Source organism: Hemiscyllium ocellatum, chromosome 36, assembly GCF_020745735.1.
Source record: "Hemiscyllium ocellatum isolate sHemOce1 chromosome 36, sHemOce1.pat.X.cur, whole genome shotgun sequence".
NCBI lineage: Eukaryota > Metazoa > Chordata > Chondrichthyes > Orectolobiformes > Hemiscylliidae > Hemiscyllium > Hemiscyllium ocellatum.
This window is the reverse complement of record NC_083436.1, coordinates 7334985-7354825: the sequence shown is the minus strand read 5'-3', so window position 1 is coordinate 7354825 and position 19841 is coordinate 7334985. Positions and strand designations below refer to the sequence as shown.

The 19841-nt window shown below is 42.8% G+C and overlaps 1 protein-coding gene across 1 annotated transcript in view; it reads right to left on the bottom strand.

Moving 5' to 3' along the window:
* LOC132833278 (deleted in malignant brain tumors 1 protein-like) overlaps positions 1–19841 on the bottom strand; it is a 119889-nt gene that overhangs the window by 27386 nt on the left and 72662 nt on the right. The window contains exons 16-19 of the mRNA XM_060851441.1: positions 18359–18673; positions 7917–8231; positions 7191–7505; positions 4701–5018 (exon numbers count right to left, since the gene is read on the bottom strand). Of these exons, the coding sequence (XP_060707424.1) occupies positions 4701–5018; positions 7191–7505; positions 7917–8231; positions 18359–18673 (1263 nt within the window). The remainder of the gene's footprint in view (positions 1–4700; positions 5019–7190; positions 7506–7916; positions 8232–18358; positions 18674–19841) is intronic.

The window sequence follows — 19841 nt, the reverse complement described above, 5'->3', positions numbered from 1 at the left end:
TCCATTAGTGTTCCTGATTAGCTTGTGCACATGGGCACTAGTTTTCTGTGTGTCATTGCCATGTACTCAGAAATCTCTTTGTGTTACAATTTTTCCCCATTTAAATAATACTTGTTCACGTGTTCTCCCTTCCAAAATAAACAACTTCACATTTCCCCACACTGTCCTCCATTTGCCAAGTTTTTGTCCACTAAAGTAACTTATTAATATCTTTGTAAACTGTTTGTATCCTTCTCACAACTTGCTTTCCCACATATCTTTTGTATCATCTGCAAATTTCTCTGCAGACATTTGCTTCCTTCCTCCAAGTCATTCACATATGTTACGACCAGTTGCAGTTCCAACACTAATCCTTGTGCAGCTCCACTGTTTACAACCTAAAAAGGAACCCCCCCCTTATCCCCACTCGCTGTTTCCTGCTCATTAGCCGACTCTATGTCTATGCCAATATACTGCCTTCAACACTATGTGACCATATCTTATGACTTAACATTTTGTGAGGTACCTTATTGAACACCTTCTGGAAGTCCAAATACACAGTGGGGTGGCAGGATGGCTCAGTGGTTAGCACTGCTGCCTCACAGCACCAGGGTCCCAGATTCAATTCCAATCTTGAGCGACTATCTATGTAGAGCTTGCACATTCTCCCTGTGTCTGTGTGGGTTTCCTCCCACAGTCCAAAGATGTGCAGGCCAGGTAAATTGGCCATGCTAAATTACACATAGTGTTAGGTGCATGGGTCAGAGGGAAATGGGTATGGATGGGTGACTGTTTGGAGGGTCGGTGTGGACTGGTTGGGCCGAAGGGCCTGTTTCCACACTATAGAGAATCCAATCTAATCTCACAACACACATATTCACTCATACAGCTGTAATAAATTGGGTAGAGATTATTCCCCTTTCATGAAGCCATGCTGACTCTGCTTGATTAGAAAATGATTTTCCAAGTATGCTGCAATACTTTGTCAACAATAGATGTTAAGCTAATCGACTTATGGTAATCAGACTTTATGCCTCCTGCCCTTTTTGAAAACTGTAGTCACACTGGCAGTTTTTCAATCCTCTCGTACTTCTCCCGACTGCAGGGACTTTTGGAAAATTACAACCAATGTATTCTCTCTCTGTAGCTATCAAAGATCCTAGGATGCAAGTCATGGGGATCTGCCTTTAGCCCCATGTTCTGGACCATGCCACATCCTGTCAAAATATATTAAGCAAATTGCCTAGACCCTAGCTTTTTCTTATTTTAAAGGTGAATATGAAGTCCTGTGTTCCGGTTAAATTTGATTAGTTAAACTAGTCAATGTTAAGCAAAACACAATTTATTCAGATTCTATAGTTAAAGTACAACAATATCTCACAAACATATCCTTGGTAAAACGCATTTTCAGAAAACAGAATTGTCTCATACCCAGTTCCCACAAGACAGAAATAGAATCCCCAGCTTTTGGCTGCAATTGAGAGGGAATAAAATAACTTTCACTTCTTCAAGACACAACAGCAGTTACTGAAAACTAAATCTAAACATCTCTGGTTCTCTGGGAGTTCAACCACACCTGCTCAGGTTCCTTCTCATGTTCCAAATTCAAAAAAAAATCCAAAGCTTCACAACTTCTTTATCTTCTCATAGACCGTTCTGCCTTCCAATTCAAAAAAAAATTCTTAAAGCCAAAGCACTGTCACACTCATTAGTTTGTCTAATGCTATTCTTGTATAATGGTGATGGTACTTAGTACTTCATCTCTATTCTTTAGTATTAATGATCAAAGTACCTTCCAAAGTATTAAGACTGATTCAAAATACCTGATTAACTCCTCTGTCATTTAGACAAAGGTGGTTTCTGCAGATGCTGGAGATTAGAGTCAAGATTAGAGTGGTGCTGGAAAAGCACATCAGGTCAGGTAGCATCCGAGAAGCAGAAAAATCTAAGTTTCGGGCAAAAACCCTTCATCAGGAATGAGGCTAGGAGCCTTGGGGAAAAGAGAGATAAATTGGAAGGGTGAGAGGCTGGGGAAAAGGTAGCTGAGAGTGGGTGGAGGTGGGGGTGAAGGTGATTGGTCGGAGAGGAAGGTGAAGTGGATGGATGGGAAGAAAGATTGGCAGGTGGGACAGGTCATCAGGACGGTGCTGAGCTGGAAGGTTGGAACTGGGGTAAGCTGGGGGGAGGGGAAATGAGGAAACTGGTGAATTCAATATTGATACCCTTGAGTCCCGCAGTGGAAGGTGAGGCCTCTGGAGGTGAGGGAGTGGAAGTGGAGGAGGCCCAGGACCTGCATGTCCTCAGCCGAATTGGAGGGACATTTGAAATGTATGGCCACGGGGCAGTGGGGTTGTTTGGTGCGAGTATCCCGGAGATATTCCCTGAAGCGCTCCGCGAGAAGGTGTCCAGTCTCCCCAATGTAGAGGAGACTGCATCGGGAACAACAGATACAATAAATGACATGTGTGGATGTGCAGGTGAAATTTGGATGGATGTGGAAGGCTCCTTTGGGGCCTTGCACAGAGGTGAGGGGGGAGGTGTGGGTGCAGATTTTGCAATTCCTGCAGTGGCAGGGGAAGGTGCCAGGAGGGGAGGGTGGGTTGTTGGGGAACGTGGACATGATCAGGTAGTTGCAGAGGGAATGGTCTTTCTGGAATACGGATGGGGTGGGGAGGGAAATCTATCCATGGTGGTGGGGTCCATTTGGATGTGGCGGAAATGTCAGCGGATGATGTGATTTATGCAAAGGTTGGTGGATTGGAAGTTGAGGACCAGAGGTGATTCTGTCCTTGTTGCGGTTGGAGGGATGGGATTCGGATATGGAGGTACGGGAAGTGGATGAGATACGTTGGACGGCATCTTCAAGTCAGTGGGAGGAGAAATTGCTGTCCACATGGTGTGTTCTGTGGTGGAACTGTCCTCTGTCATTTCCTTATTCTCAATAAATCCTCAGATTAATTTGATACATTTAAAGAAGTATCATCAGTGTTTACTAGTTTGCCCTCATGGTTTATTTTCTCTCTCTTTATTATCTTTCTGGTCCTCTATTGTGGGCTTTTAAATTTATCCCAGTCTTTGGAGCTGTCACTAAATTACCTCCTTAAATGTCTGCCACTACTTGCGTACTGTCTTTCCCGCTAGTCTAGCCACTCAATCCACTCTCTCTTCATTTCATTATAATTTCCTTCATTTAAATTAAACACAATTGTTTCCAACTCAAGATTCTCACATTCAAACTGAATATGAAATGATACCAAGGTAAGATCACTTCTTCTCAGGGAATCTTTTACCCTGATCCAGGATCGCTTGTTCGTTCCCCAGTTGGCTCCATGACATTTTGCACTAGGAAACTCCCTAATGCATTCTATGAATTTGCTTGTCATAGCTGTTCCCTCTAACATCTCTAACCCAATCATAATGAAGATTAAAGTCCCCCAAAATTATTGCTGTGTTCTTTTTACATACTCCTATTATTTGTTAAATTGGATCCCTCCGGCAGTGTGGCTATTGTTTAGGTGTCTGCACACGACTGCTACTTCTGTCTCCTTTCCTTTTACCACCACCAGCTACATCATTCGAGCCTGGATCATTTCTCATGACTGTCCTCATCTCTTCTCTTATTATCCAACCATCTTTTGCATTCCCCCTGTGTTTCTGAAATGTCAAATCTCCCTGAAAGCTAATTACCCATTTCTGATCTCCTGTAACTATGTCTCCATCATGACTAGGAGATCTTATCCCATTTCCTTGATTTACCCGATCAGTTCAGTTTCTGTCTCCCCCACCCTGACAGGCAGTGAGTTCCACATTCTCACCATCCTCTGGGTGAAAATGTTTTTCTACACATTCCTCTAAACCATCTGTCCTTAACTGTAAATCTATGCCCCCTTGTCACTGATACCTTCTCCAATGGGAATGTTATTTTTCCCATCTACCACATCTACGCCCCTTATATTATTATACATCACAATTATGAACAGCCCTCGGTTTTCTCTCCTTCAAGGAAGCAACTCCAGTCTATCCAAACTCTCTTCATAACTCAAAATCACCAGCCCAGGCGACATTCTGGTAAATTTCCTTTCCACCCCCACCTTTAACCCAGATTCCAGAATGGCACCTAATACTCTAACTGTGACCTAACTAACATTTTATACAGTTCCAGCATCATCGCTCTGTTCTTAAACTGGGCGCCTTCTTAACCGCTTAATCTGCTAGTTCTGCTTCAAAAAGGGACCAATAGACCTGCGTACAAAGTTTCCTCTCATCCTCAGTGCTCCCCACGGTCCAACTTCAAGTCTAAATTAGTTACAAACACTTCAAACAGTAAGGATCCCAACACGATCCCTGTGGATGCCCATATCACAGGGTTCCAATCACCGAAACACCCTTTGACCATCACCTTCTGTGTCCTGCCACTCAGCCAATTCTGGATTAATTAATCAAATTTCCTTGAATTCCATGGTCTTTTTCATACATTTGCTATCAGTCTGCCATGTGTTATTCTATCAAAAGCCTTGCTGAAGTCCAAGTAGACAACGTGAAATGCATTGCCGCCATCTACACACTTGATTATCTTTTCCAAAACCTCAAGGGTAGTGGCATGAGCCAGCAACTTAGAGGAATGGACTGATAAGTTAGCTAGTAATCGGTCAAGATCAATTTGAATTCTACCATGTCAATTTAGAAAATAATACTCAAAGAGCAAGGATAAAGGCACTCACCTGAGCAGACAGCTTCAGCATTTTGTCCCTGTGTACAGTTATTTTCCACCCTGGGATTGGCAATGCACTGATCGAGGGCAGGCTCTGTCCCAACACATTGCATATTATCCAACCAGATGATACCAGTCCCCTCTCCACTGTAGTGACTACCATTTGTTGCTGACAGAGCTGCCCCACAGTTCAACACCCTGCAGACGACGCTCGCTATCGCCTGGGCTGACGAACTGTCACAGACAGCACCCCAACTGGATTTACGATAGACTTCAACTCTCCCTGAGCACATGTTGATACCATTCATCAGCCGTATAGGGACTGGACCTGGAGTACAGACAGGAAAACATTAAAACTGGTCAGGGATTACATCAAGTTTCATGATGTCATCAGCTGGACATATCAACCTGCTGTCACATCCCTCCCCATGCTGGTTAACATTCAGCCTCTATGGGAATGTGGGAAAAGGCTCAATCGCACATAACTGTACCACAATTCAATTCGATCATAATTGATCTGCATCTTAATTGCATTTTTCTATCATATGTTCACCTTGGTTCTGTAACTCAAGGATGAAAGTAGCTGAAAACAATAAGTTTTTTTTGAATAACAAGACGTTGTGCATTAATGGTAATTTTAATGATCTGCACTGAATGCAAAAGTTTTGAAGCCATTTAAATAGGTGGAACTATTAGACATCAATGGGTAGAAACATTATTTTCCCCAATGTTTAACTTCTTTCATCAGAAATACTGTGATTAATGCTGTTGTCTTCTATTTCTGTGGCAAACTCTGTTAACTCATGTCACCCTGTCACAGATGAAATTAGACTGTGCTCAGGCCAAAATGAGTTTTTAAGTATCACCTGCCTGGCCTCCTACATTCTAACTTCCAAAAACAACTTGCTCACAGCATCTTTAATCATTAAATTCTGTTCACCAATTGCCCCTGTCCTTTCCAGCCTACATTTGCTACTAGTTATATCTCCAGTCTAAAACTGTTGTCCTTCTTTACAAGTCCCACAATAAATTGTTGTTGGATAGGTGAACTCTGCTTGAATTGAAATGAATCATTGCAATTACAATTTAACAGATTTAAAATGACAAGTTAATTATCAGGAAAATTGTTTGAAAAAAAATTAATTTTCAAAAAGTAATTATTTGCCGGTTGCTATAACTGGTTAAACACACCAGGATAGACTTTCAACCTATGACATTATCTTAAAGCTCATTCTGCAGATCAAGAGGTCATGATAAAAATTGCACAAATTTCAGAATGAATGAGTAGCTGATTTTTGTCTTTAATTAACTCATTTCTAATTTGACCTAGAAAGCAAGTGCAAACAACAGGTGAGAAAGAAATTGAAAGGTGTATTGTAAACTGTACTGTCTGGATCAAATTACATGGCAGACAGCAATCGCTGCTTTAGCTCCTCTCACTTCACGTCATGTATTCTCAAAACAGTTTATGATCCCCACTCCCCACCCTGCAAATCATTGCACCCACATCGCATCCTCCATTCTGTAGTTACATTTGTAAATGTGATGAATTTAAATGCACCTCTATAAAGAAGAGGTTGGAAACCAAGTTCGAACAGATGAATCAAATGATGACAAAGTTAGAATTCTGCCAAATGGCAGAAACTTTTCAAAACTTCATTAACTATTATCGAACAAATATCTACCAATATCAGTTGCAAGTTTTCCTGCTGACCAACCAATTTCCATTACTTTTTGTGTCAGACAGAGCTTCCTGCTTAATTCCTGAATGGACAGTTTCCAATTTTAAGGAATTTCCCATTTGTTATACAAGCCCTCCTTAGCCTCCCACCTCCAAACCTGAAGAAATAGTTTCCATATACCTATCCAATCAAATCTGTAAAACTTCTCCATCATTTTAAACAGAATATGTCTTAATTTTACCTTTAATTTTTAGCTTCTCTGCAAACACATAAGATTTAATTGTTTTAGACTGCAGTACATTTTGGTGAATCTTCATTGCATCATTTTCAAGACTATGTTAGCACAGATAACATATACACAGTCAGGAATAGGATAAAACCAGTCAGCCACCAACTGATGAGCCCAGTATTTTTTTGGGTGGGGACACTTGCAGATTTCCACTGTTCTTTCTGTGAGCTGGTGCTCCTTGGCTGCATCATTCTAATTTTAAGGAGACTCCTTCTTGTTCTACAAGCCTCTCCCCTCCCATTCCTCCACCTCAAGGAAATACTTTCCATGTGCCTCGCCTAACAAATCTGTATCATTTCAAATGCAACTTGGTTTTCTGTATCATTCTAAATTTCTCTGCAATTATTCAATATTTGACTGTTTTAGACCTCAGTATATTCTGCATTGCAGAATCTCCACTGCAGCATCTTCAAGACTAATATATATAATTGGACACATAATGCAGATGCCAGAAGAAATGTTAAAAACAGGGACTTCAATTCAGATCAGTCTGCAAACTAACACAGAGGAGCAGGTTCAATGCATTTACCTGAACAGATAACTGCAGCATCCCTACTGTGTGTGCAGTTAATCCCCACCTGTGGATTGGCAGGGCACTGATCAAGGGCAGTCTCTGTCCCACTACAATTCACACTATCCAACCAGATGTTTCCAGTTCCCGCTCCATACTGAGAGCCTCCTGGTGCTGACACAGCCGTCCCACAGTTCAACATTCTGCAGACCACATCCGACTCGTTTTTATCCCAGTTATTGTCACAGATGGTTCCCCAAAAAGAGTTACGGTATACTTCAACTCTCCCAGAGCACATGTTGGTTCCATTCACCAGCCGTACGGATACAGGACCTGGAACAGAGATGGGACCTGGTTAATTTTTGGGGGGATTTTATGGATGATCACGTGCATTGTCACTCTCAGAATGGGAATGGCATGCTGCCTAATCTGTCAGTAATGCTGCCAACAACTGATACTGAGGCACAAGCCCTGGTGAATCAGGACTCCCTCTCACATTATCCCACTTTTAAGACACCTAGGCAGAACAGGATAATTACCATGCCCCACAGACAGAGTGTAGGACTTCCCTCTTGTATGTGCTTGGCTCATCATCATACAGAATTGCTCAAGACACTGATCATTCCTTCATCTGTTACTGAACCAAGCAGAACATTGTTAGAGTTGGCCAAAGAAGTCATTGACAAGACAGCCCTACTCATCCAATCAGGAATCTCCACTCCCTTGTGATGGGAACCCACTCACCTGAGCAGACAACTCCAATGTCATTCCTGTGTGTGCAGTTACTCCCAACCTGTGGGTTGGCAGAACACTGATCGAGGGCAGGCTCATTCCCGTTACATCTCACATTATCCATCCAGATAGCCCCGGATCCATTTCCGTAGTAGGCCCCTCTTGGTGCTGACAAAGCCGATCCACAATTCAACACTCTGCAAACCACACTTGGTGCATTTTCATTCCAGCCATTGTCACAGATAGTCCCCCACTCAAAGTTACGATAGACCTCAACTCTCCCGGAGCACACATTAGGCCCATTCACCAGCCGCACAGGTACTGGACCTGGAATAGAGTTGTGAACATAGTTGAACCAGTCTGGAATTATCTCAGCTTTCATTGGAGTCATTGGTTAAACATTTTAGCCCAGGTGTTCACCTGCTTCCAAAACTAGTTAGCACAGAGGAGACCATTCAACCCTTCTACATGTCTTGCCATTCAACTGGATCACAGTAAATCTTTCTCTTATCTCTATTTGAAGCCCCTAAGCAAGAAATGTCTGTCAATCGGCTTTGAAATTGCCAACTGACCCCCAGCACCAACACGTTCTTTTCTGGAAAGAAAGTTTCCTTCCTTCCTGAAGTTATCCCTGTATATACTGGCTCTAATTCTATGGATTCCCTCACTAATTCTAACAGATTCTATCTTTACCTTACCTAAATTAAACCTACGTTTAACCCTTTATACGCTAAAGTATTTGCAAACTGTCCTCAAAATCTAACCTCTTTACCTTCAGTACAAGTCCAGTGCATCTGATCTACAGCTCTCCAATCAAAATATGGTCAAATAAACCAGAGGTCCGGGTTAAAAAATCAAAAACCTGGAATATTACCCAGACTATAATCCAAGTATAGTAACCCAGAGAAATATATGGTTAATCCACGGTATTAGATTAGCAGCCAAATATCCTGTATTATAAGTCAGAACCTTGGGTAAACCAAAGACCGGAAATAGCAACCCAGTGGCCTGGCTAAGGAATTCAAAGGTCTTGACTGGAAACCCAGATATTCTGGATTATCAACCCAGGGGCCTGGTCCGGTAACCTCTGGTTCTGAGTGGATAGACTAATAAAGTATGGATTAAGTCTGAACTAGTAATCCAGAGCCTGGTGTTGTAATTTAGAGCCCAGTCCTGTAACTCAGAGGCCTGATTAAGAAACTCAAGGTTCAGATTTGTAATCCAGAGGCCTTGGTGAGGAACTCAAGGATCTGAACTAATAACCCAGAGGCATGAGAAAGGAATATAGAAGGTTCAAAATTGGTTAACCCTGGGTTAACCATCCCTTTCTCTGGTATACGAGACCAGCCTCTGTGACATATCAAAGGGAAGCCACCAGCAAAACCCATCATGCTCACGAATGTCCCTTGGGGAAGGGAATCTGCCATCCTTACCTGGTCTGTGGTACATGTGACTTCAGATCCACAGCAATGTGGTTGACTTTTAACTGCCCTCTGGCAATTAGTGATGGGAACTAAATGCTGGCATAGCTAGCTCTGGGTGAAGAAGTTTCTCCTCATCTCTGTCCTAAATGGTCTACCCCATAATTTTAAGCTGTGTCCTCTGGTTCGGCACTCACCCATCAGCGGAAACTTGTTTCCTGCTGCCAGAGTGTCCAATCCTTTCATAATCTTACATGTCTCAATCATATCCCCTCTCAGTCTTCTAAACCCAAGGGTATACAAGCCCAGTCGCTTCAGTCTTTCAGTGTAAGGTAATCCCTCCATTCCAGGAATTGACCTCGTGAACCTACGCTGCACTCCCTCAATAGCCAGAATGTCTTTCCTCAAATTTGGCAACCAGAATTGCACACTGTACTCCAGGTGTGGTCTCACCAGGGCTCTGTACAGCTGCAGAAGCACCTCTTTGCTTCTATACTCAATCCCTCTTGTTATGAAGGCCAGCATGCTATTAGCCTTCTTCACTGCCTGCTGTACCTGCATACTTGTCTTCATTGACTGGTGTACAAGAACACCCAGATCTCTCTGTACTGCCCCTTTACCTAAATTAATTCCATTGAGGTAGTAATCTGCCTTCCTGTTCTTGCCACCAAAGTGGATAACCATACATTTATCCACATTAAACTGCATCTGCCATGCATCTGCCCACTCACCTAACTTGTCCAGGTCACCCTGTAATCTCCTAACATCCTCATCACATTTCACCTGCCACCCAGCTTTGTATCATCAGCAAATTTGCTAATGTTATTGCTGATACCATCTTCTATATCATTAACATATATTGTAAAAAAGCTGCGGTCCCAGCACGGATCCCTGCGGTACCCCACTGGTCACTGCCTGCCATTCCAAAATGGAGCCGTTTATCACTACCCTTTGTTTCCTATCAGCCAACCAATTTTCAATCCAATCTAGTACTTTGCCCCCAATACCATTCGCCCTAATTTTGCTCACTAACCTCCTATGTGGGACTTTATCAAAAGCTTTCTGAAAGTCCAGGTACACTACATCTACTGGATCTCCCTCATCCATCCTCAGAGTTACATCCTCAAAAAACTCCAGAAGATTAGTCAAGCATGATTTCCCCATCATAAATCCATGCTGACTCTGTCCTATCCTGTTACTACTATCCAGATGTGCCATAATCTCATCCTTTATAATAGAGGGTAAAAAATGAGGTCTGCAGATGCTGGAGATCACAGTTGAAAATGCGTTGCCAGTTAAAGCACGGCAGGTCAGGCAGCATCCAAGGAATAGGAAATTCAACGTTTCGGGCATAAGCCCTTCATCAGGAAAGGGCTGATAATTTATAATAGACTCCAGCATCTTTCCCACCACTGAGGTCAGACTAACTGGTCTATAATTTCCTGCTTTCTCTCTCCTACCTTTCTTAAAAGTGGTATAACATTAGCCACTCGCCAATCCTCAGGTACCGATCCCAAATCTATCAAATTCTGGAAAATAATCACCAACGCATCCACAATTTTCTGAGCCACCTCCTTCAGTACCCTGGGATGTAGACCATCAGGCCCCGGGGACTAATCAACCTTCAGACCTAACAGTCTCTCCAACACCAAATCCTGGCAAATACAGATTTCCCTGAGGTGGTAATCCAAATACTGGAACAGGTAATCAAGAGACATGAATGAGTAATTCTGAAGCCTAATATTGTAAACCAGAGATCTAGATGAGTAAACTAGATGCTTGGACTCATACTTAAGAGGCTGAAACCAGTAACCCAGAGGCCTGAATTAGCTGGACAGAGATTTGAAGCAGCTACCCTGAGGCACAAACTAGTAAAAGGACTTGCTTTGAGTACTATGTTAGCATGTTTATTAGCTTAGGAGTGTTATGGACCAGATCATACCCCCTCAAGGAAATTGTCTACATCCTAAACTTTAACTTATTTAAAAGTGTTGGTAAGGCCTTAAAGATAAGGTGTTGTGTTCCAGATGTGATTCAAGTGGTCAAACGACTAGCTTATAAGCAAAACACATTTTATTCTTACACAACTAACATACAAACAAAAGAAAGAACAGTTGGTATAACTTTAACTCTACTGGGAAAATTTAACAGAATAACAGTTTGTTTAACTACTAAATAGCAAATGTTCCTTAAACATACCCTTGGCAAAGGCACATTCAGTAAAATGATTGTCTCATATGAGATGGTTCTCCAGTCCAGGAGGAAAGAACTTCAAGAGAAAATTCTGGCAGAGAGAGAGAAGTCAAGCTTTTTGTTGTGGTTAAGAAATGTATGGCAGCTTTCACAACCAACTTCAAAACCCCAACAAACTGAAAGCTAAAATCTTGGCTCTGTAGGAACCTGACTCCACTCATTCATCCTGCTTATATTATTCTAACTTGCAGAAAACGCCAAGGCATCACAAGCTGTTTACTTTATTGTCTTAAGTATTTCAGCAGGGGGAGTCAAGAGTGCAAGAGCCAGAGGCAGCTGGGAAGGTAAATTTGAATACAAAATACTGACCTCATGAATCAGCGGAGCAAAGGCTAAACAGGAGCGGAAGCAGACACGGGGACAGCTGGGTAAGTGAACTAATAAATTCAGGCAGTGGCTAAATCTGAAATATTACATGTGGAGTATCTCCCACTCATCCTCCTCCTCTGAACAAAAACAAACATGCTCTGCATGAAGAGTTAGTACGGTTAGGTTCATTTGTTTATATATTTTTTGGAAATTTAGAGCAGATGTGTTGGAAGCTAGGGCAGTTGAATGTTCTTCTTCCAGGATGTGGGAGATAAAGGTCACCACTAGTGTCCCTACAGACTTCACCTACAAGAAGTGCACCCAACTCCAGCTCCTCACAGACTGCATTAAGTAACTGGGGCTGGAGCTGGAAGAACTGCAAATCATTAGGGAGGCTGAGGGGGTGATAGAGAGGAGTTACAGGGAGGCCATCACACCTATGTTACAGGATAAAGGTAGCTGGGTGTCAGTCAGGAGAGAGAAAAGGAATAGGCAGATAGTGCAGGGATCCCATGTCGCTGTTTCCCTCAACTGTAAGTATATCACTTTAGATGCTGTTGGGGATTGGGGTCGGTGATGATGGGGGGTACATACCTGGGGAATGCCGCAGCGGCCAGGTCTCTAGCACTGAGCCTGGCTGTGTGGCTCAGAAGGAAAGGGGGAGAATAGAAGAGCAATGGCAATAGGAGATTCAATGGTTAGAGGAAGAGACAAGAGATTTTGTGGTCGCAAACAAGAGTCCTGGATGGTATGTTGCTCACAGGTGCTAGGGTCAAGAATGTCTCAGATGGAGTCTACAGGTTTCTTAAGGGGGAGGCTGAACAGCCAGGAGTCATGGTACACATTGGTCCAATGATTAGCTCGGAAAAGGCATAAGCACCTGAAAAGTGAATATGGGGAGTGAAAATGGAAGCTAAACGGCAGGGCGAGCAGAGTCATCTCAGGATTGCTACCGTTGCCATGGGCTAATGATGCTAGGAACAAAGAGCGAGTGCAGCTGAACACATGGCTGCAGAGCTGGTGCAGGAGGGAAGGGCTTCAGATATGTAGATCATTGGGATACCTTCTGGGGAAGATGGGACCTCTACAAGGAGGACGGCTTGTATCTGAACTGGAGGGGTACCAATACTCAGGGTGGGAGGTTTGCTAGAGCTCTTCGTAAGGGTTTAAACAAGATTGGCAGTGGGGTGTGAACAGGAGCTATGGACCAGAGGATGGGGAAGCTAGTGAACGGGCAGATACAGTGTGCAAAGAGTCTGTGAGGAAGTCAGTGTGATGGTTAAAGTATGTCTATTTTAATGCAAGAAGTGTCAGGTATAATGTTGAAGAACTTAGAGCATGGATCAGAACTTGGAGCTATGATGTTGTGGCCATTACGGAGACTTGAATGACAGGAATGGTTGGATGTTCCAGGGTTTAGATGTTTCAAAAGGAATAGGGAGGGAGATAAAGGAGGTGGTGACCTGGCATTGCTCATTAGGGATAGTATCACAGCTGCAGAAAAAGAGTTTGTCGACAGAGTCAATCTGGGTGGAAGTCAGAAACAGGAAAGGATCAGTCACTTTACTGGGAGCTGACTATAGACCCCCCAATAGCAACAGAGATATGGATGGGCAGATTTTGGAAAGGTGCAGAAGTATCAGGGTTGTTGTCATGTGTGACTTCAACTTCCCTTATAATGAATGGAACGTCCTTATTGCAAATAGTTTGGATGGAGCAGATTTTGTCAGGTGTGTCCAGGAAGGACTTCTGCCTCAATATATAGACAGGCTGACTAGAGGGGAGGCCATATTGGATTTGGTGCTTGACAATGAACCAGGTCAGGTGTCAGATCTCTGTGGGACAGCATTTTATTGATAGTGATCACAACTACCCAACCTTTATGATCATCATGGAGGGGGAAAAGGAGCAGAGTGTATGGGGGCAAGTATTTAATTGGGGGAGGGGGAATTATGATGCCATTAGGCAGGAACCGTGCAGCATAAATTGGGAACAGATATTCTCAGGGAAATGCACAATAGTAATATGGAGGTTGCTGCAAGTGCTGGATAGGTTTGTTCCACTGAGGCAACAAAGGGATAGTAGAGTGAAGGAACCTTGGATGACAGGAGAAGTAGAACATCTCGTCAAGAGGAAGGAGCAAGTTTACTTAAGGATGAGGAATCAAGGATCAGTCTGAGCTTTAGAGTGTTACAAGGTTGCGAGGAAAGAACTGAAGAATGGATTTAGGAGAGCTAGAAGGGGGCATGGAAAAGCCTTGGCGAATATGATTAAGGAAAACCCCAAGGTGTTTTATGTTAAGGTTACAAACAAGAGATGGCCAGAGTGTACGTAGGACTGACTAGGGATAGTGGAGGGAACCTCTGCCTGGAGTCAGTGGAAGTAGGGAAGGTCCTTAATGAATACTTTGCCTCAGTATTCACTCGTGAAAGGGACCCTGTTGTTTGTGAGGACAGCATGAAACAGGCTGATACCCTCGAACAAGTTGATGTTAAGAAGGGAGATGTGCTGGAAATTAGGAAAAACATGAGAATTAAATAAGTCACTGGGCCAGATGGGATCACCCAAGGTTACGACAGGAAGCGAAGGAAGAGATTGCTGTGCCTTTGGTGATGATCTTTGCATCCTCACTGTCCACTGGAGTAGTGACAGTAGTGACTGGAGTGTGGCAAGAAAGGGAAAAGGGATAACCATGGGAATTACAGACCAGTAAGTCTTACATCGATAGTAGGCAAACTAATAGAGAGGATTCTGACATTTAGGATTCATGATTATGTGAAAGACCATAGCTTGATTAGAGGTAGTCAGCATGGCTTTGTGAGGGGCAGGTCATGCCTCACAAACATTACTGAATTTTTTGAGAATGTGACAAAACATATTGATGAAGGTAGAGCAGTGATGTGATGCATACAGATTTTAGCACAGCGTTTGATAAGGTTCCCTATGGTAGGCTCATTAAGAAAGTAAGGAGTCATGGGATACAGGGAAATTTGTCTGTCTGGATACAGAATTGGCTGGCCCATGGAAGACAAAGGGTAGCAGATGGAAAGTATTCAGCCTGGAGCTCGGTGACCGGTCATGTTCTGCGGGATCTGTTCTGGGACCTCTGCTCTTTGTGATTTTTATAAATGACTTGGATGAGGTGGTGGAAGGGGAGGTTAGTAAGTTTACTGATGACACAAAGGTTGATGGAATTGTGGGTAGTTGTCGGTTGCAACGTGACATTGACAGGATGCAGAACTGGGCTGATAAATGGCAGATGGGGTTCAACCTAGAAAAGTGTGAAATCATTCACTTTGCAAGGTTAAAAGATTATAGGGTTAAAGGCAGGACTCTTGACAGTTTGGAAGAACAGAACGATCTCGTGGTCCATGTCCATAGATCCATCAAAGTTGCCACCCAAGTTGATAGAGTTGTTAAAAAGGTTTATGTTGTGTTGGCTTTCATTAGCAGGGAATTGAGTTTAAGAGCTGCAAGGTTATACTGCTGCTCTATAGAGCCCTAGTTAGACCACACTTGGAATATTGTGTTCAGTTCTGGTCTCCTCATTATAAAAAGGATGTGGAAGCTTTAGAGAGAGTGCAGAGGAGATTTACCAGGATGCTACCTGGACTGGAGGGCATGTCTTATGAAGAGAGGTTGAAGGAGCTGGGGCTTTTCTCATTGGAACGAAGAAGGATGAGAGGTGACTGGATAGAGGTGTACAAGATGGTGAGGGGCATAGATAGCGCAGATAGCCAGAAACTTTTTCTGAGGGCAAAAATGGCTATCATGAGGGGGCATAATTTTAAGGTAATTGGAGGAAGGTTTTGGGAAATGTCAGAGGTCAGTTCTTTACACAGAGAGTAGTGGGTGTGTGGAATGCACTGCCAGCACTGGTAGTAGAGTCTGATACATTAGGGACATTTAAGCGACTCGTGGATAGGCACATGGATGATAGTAAAGTGAAGGATATGTAGGTTAGTTTGATCTTAGAGTAGGATAAAAGGTCAACACAACATAAAGGGCTGAAGGGCCTGTAGTGTGCTGTACTGCTCTATGTTCTATGTTCTTCAAAGAGACAGTTCAACACCCTTGGCTCAAAACCTCTCTTCAAAAAAAAGACAAACTGCAATTCCTAAAGCCATAGTATAGGAATAATATCCTTTTATGAAACCCAACATTCAGATGAACCTGTACCTGAATGTCATCATACAACTAGAAGCCACAACTACTCTGCATTGTCACACCCTGGACACAGACTGGAGATAACTCTATTATCTGTAATCGTTTAGCTGTAAGTATACCCATGATTTATCTTCAAGAAACAAAATCTAAATTACTAATTTATGTTACACTAATAATTATGGAACACCAGGACAACATCCAAGTAATATATTGGCAACACACCTATAAACCAGGAACTGCTAATAGTCAAACCTACACCCAGAAGATTACACCAGAAGACAATCCAGAAGAGTGGTCAAGTCAATAAATTAATATAGATACTCTTAGACCTCTGTACAATCATTATCACTGTATGCAAAGTTTACGTGATTTGGACATGCTGGTGTTGGACTGGGGTATACAAAGTTAAAAATCACACAATACCAGGTTATAGTCCAACAGGTTTAATTGGAAGCACACTAGCTTTTGGAGCGATGCTCCTTCATCAGGTGATTGTGGAGGGCTTGATCGTAACACAAAATTTATAGCAAAAATTTGCAGTGTGATGTAACTGAAATTATACATTGAAAAATTGATTGTCTGTTAAACCTTTCATCTGTTAGAATACAGTGATAGTTTCACTTCTTTCATGTGTAAATCACAAAACCTTTTTTGAAAAGTTGCATTCTCAGGTTAGCTGTTAACAATGGTGATAGCTAGACAATATGTTGAAGGTGTTAGCCCCCTGTGTTCTCTGTCTATGACCTGATGTTTAGATTGATTCTAATCTAAAAAGCTAGTGTGCTTCCAAAACACCTTTGACCACAAGTCCATCAGGAAGTGGTCAGCACGTAGCATCCTTGAGACCCTTCGGGAAAAGGAGATGGCGGACCCTGTCGAGTGGTTCCCTGAGCAGACTGTCAAAGCAATTTGGCAGAATACCTCATCGCCAGAACTATCCAACAAGCACCAAGACATGGCTTGGCTGGTGGTGAGAAGGGCTCTACCTGTGAGATCATTTATGCAAGCCCGGACTCTCAGCTGTACCGCACGCTGCCCTCGAAGCGGCTGTGGGGGGGACGAGACTGTCACACACCTCCTTCTGGAATGTGCCTATGCAGAGGAAGTCTGGAGAGGAATGCAGTGGTATTTGTCGAGGTTCGTCCCGAGTAGTGCCGTGACGCGGAACTCCGTGCTCTACGGCTGTTCCCCGGGACGCACACCGAGACGAACATCAACTGCGCCTGGAGGATCATCAACTCGGTGAAGGACGCTCTCTGGGCGGTCCGAAACCTGTTGATCTTCCAGCTGAAAGAGTTGACCCCGACTGAGTGTTGCAGACTGGCACATTCCAAGGTCCAGGACTATGTGTTGAGGGATGCGCTGAAGCTTGGGGCAGCTGCTGCCAAGGCGCGGTGGGGAAAGACCACCATTTAACACCTGCCTGTCTAAAGAAGAACAGGGGGCCCATGCAGTCATTTGGGCTCTGCTGACGCCTCAGCTCAATATATGGGCTTATGAGCGAGAAATGCACAGACCTGTATGTAATAATGATAATTCTGAGCTGTGTATGTAAATGTGGAAATATGCATGGCATTACCTAATGTACAGTCCATCAAATTATTTTATGAATATTTTACGAATAAAGTATATTTTTGATATTAAAAAAAAGTGTGCTTCCAATTAAACCCGTTGGACTATAACCTGGTGTTGTGTGATTTTTAACTTTGCAAAGTTTACAGTCCCTATTCTCTGTGTAAGTAATTTTGCTATTATCCAATGTTCATGCATTTTCTCTTATAGCATCCAAGAGTTATATTATGGGGAAAGAAAGGGTTTTGAGTATTAATGCTTTAAGAAAGATATTCATTTAACATGTAGATCAGCCTGCACTGAGATGTCTGTTGTCTGACTAGCAGCCATGGTCACTCTGCATTGCCGCTGTATGGACACAGACAATGACTACAGATTACTCTGTAGTTCAGCTTTAAATAAACCCACCAGAAATCCTGAAGCAAACTGAATTAGTAACGCAGAGATTTTGTAATCCAGAGGCCTGAACTAATGATTAAGAAGGCTGGACTGGTAACCTAGAGCCCAGACCAGTAACCCAGATGCCTGGCCATGAAATCCAGTGTCCTGAGCTAGTAACGCGGAGTCCTGTACCAGTAATCATGGGATAGGGAGCAGTAGCGCAGATGCCTTGCTGTAGAATCAAGAGGTTTCTGTTACCAATCAGAAGGCTAGGCTAGAAAACTAGTAAGCTAGATTTTGAATTAAGTTTGAGAACAAACGTGCAAAGGAACAGGAACCTGTTTTGCTTACCTGAACAGATGACTCCAGCATCCTCCTTGTGAGTGCAATTATATCCCACCTTTGGGTTGGCAGAGCATTGATCGAGGGCAGGCTCTGACCCAGTACAATTCACATTATCTAACAAGATGACTCCACTCCCCTCTCCATAGTAAGCACTTCTTGTTATGGACAAAGACTTCCCACAGTTCAACACTCTGCAGATCACACTTGCTGCATTTAAATTCCAGCCATTGTCACAGATGGTTCCCCAGATGGAGTTACGGTAGACTTCAACTCTCCCAGAACACATGTTGGAACCATTCACCAGCCGGACAGATATCGGACCTGGAACAGAGATGGGAATATATTTACACTTGCCTGCGACTACTTGTGTTTCCACTGGAATCATTAGCTCGACCGTAGCCCTTCTGCAAATGTAGACCCCTCTAAATATGGCTGACACATGGAATATTTAAGAACTTAGAAAGAAGAGCCTCCAGCCTATTCTTTGCCCAGTCAATTAGATCATGTTGATCTGTTTCTTTATTCAGTTAACCGGCCTTGGTACCCTTATTCAACAAATATCTATCAACCATATTTTAGAAACATTCAAGTTCCCTGCATCGACAATTTTTTTAAGGGACCAAGTTCCTGATTTCCATTTAATAATTGTGTAAACAAGTGTTTGAGGAGCCAAATAGCCTCCTTCTGCTCCTAATCTGTATTGTTTATATGTCCACTGTCAACTGCACTCCCTCTAACTTCAGCACAGGTATCACAGAAATCTGGGCAAGTAACCCTGGAACCTGAAACGTAAGAAATAAGAAAACCAGTTGACTATATAGCCCCTAAAGTCTCTTCTGTCATTCAATAGCAGGAATGAGCTGACAGAGAGAGTTGTGGAGGCTGATACAATTACAACAATTAAGAGGCATCTGGATGGGTACATGAATAGGAAGGGCTTAGAGGGATATGGGCCAAGTCCTGGCAAATGGAACAAGATTAATTTAGGATATCTCGTCGGCATGGACAAGTTGGACTGAAAGGTCTGTTTCTGCGCTGTACAACTCTATGACTTTATGATTAATAGGATCATGGTCAACCTGAAATAAAACTAGAAATTGCTGGAAAATACCAGCAAGCCAAGCAGCATTTTTGGAGAGGAACAGAATGAACAGTTTATGTTAATGACACCATCAAAAACTGAGAAAAACTAGAAATCCACTTGTAATTTACATAAAAACAGCTTAGAATAGGAACACGATTGGGTTACTGCTTAAATGCACTGTGTCTTAAGTTCATTTTCAGTGGGAATTGCTCAAAGTTTCACTGTCATTCAAGTGAGACTAAAGAAATCATTCTCTGAGAAGGTTGGTTAAGTTTGAACAAATAAAAACATAGTTGGAAGAGGTAGTTTGCAGTACAAAAGCTGCACTGTGCTTTTCATTTGACCTTGCTTAATAAAGATTCTTGTTGAGATAGCATTATGTTTGTCTGTAGCATGTAACAGCCC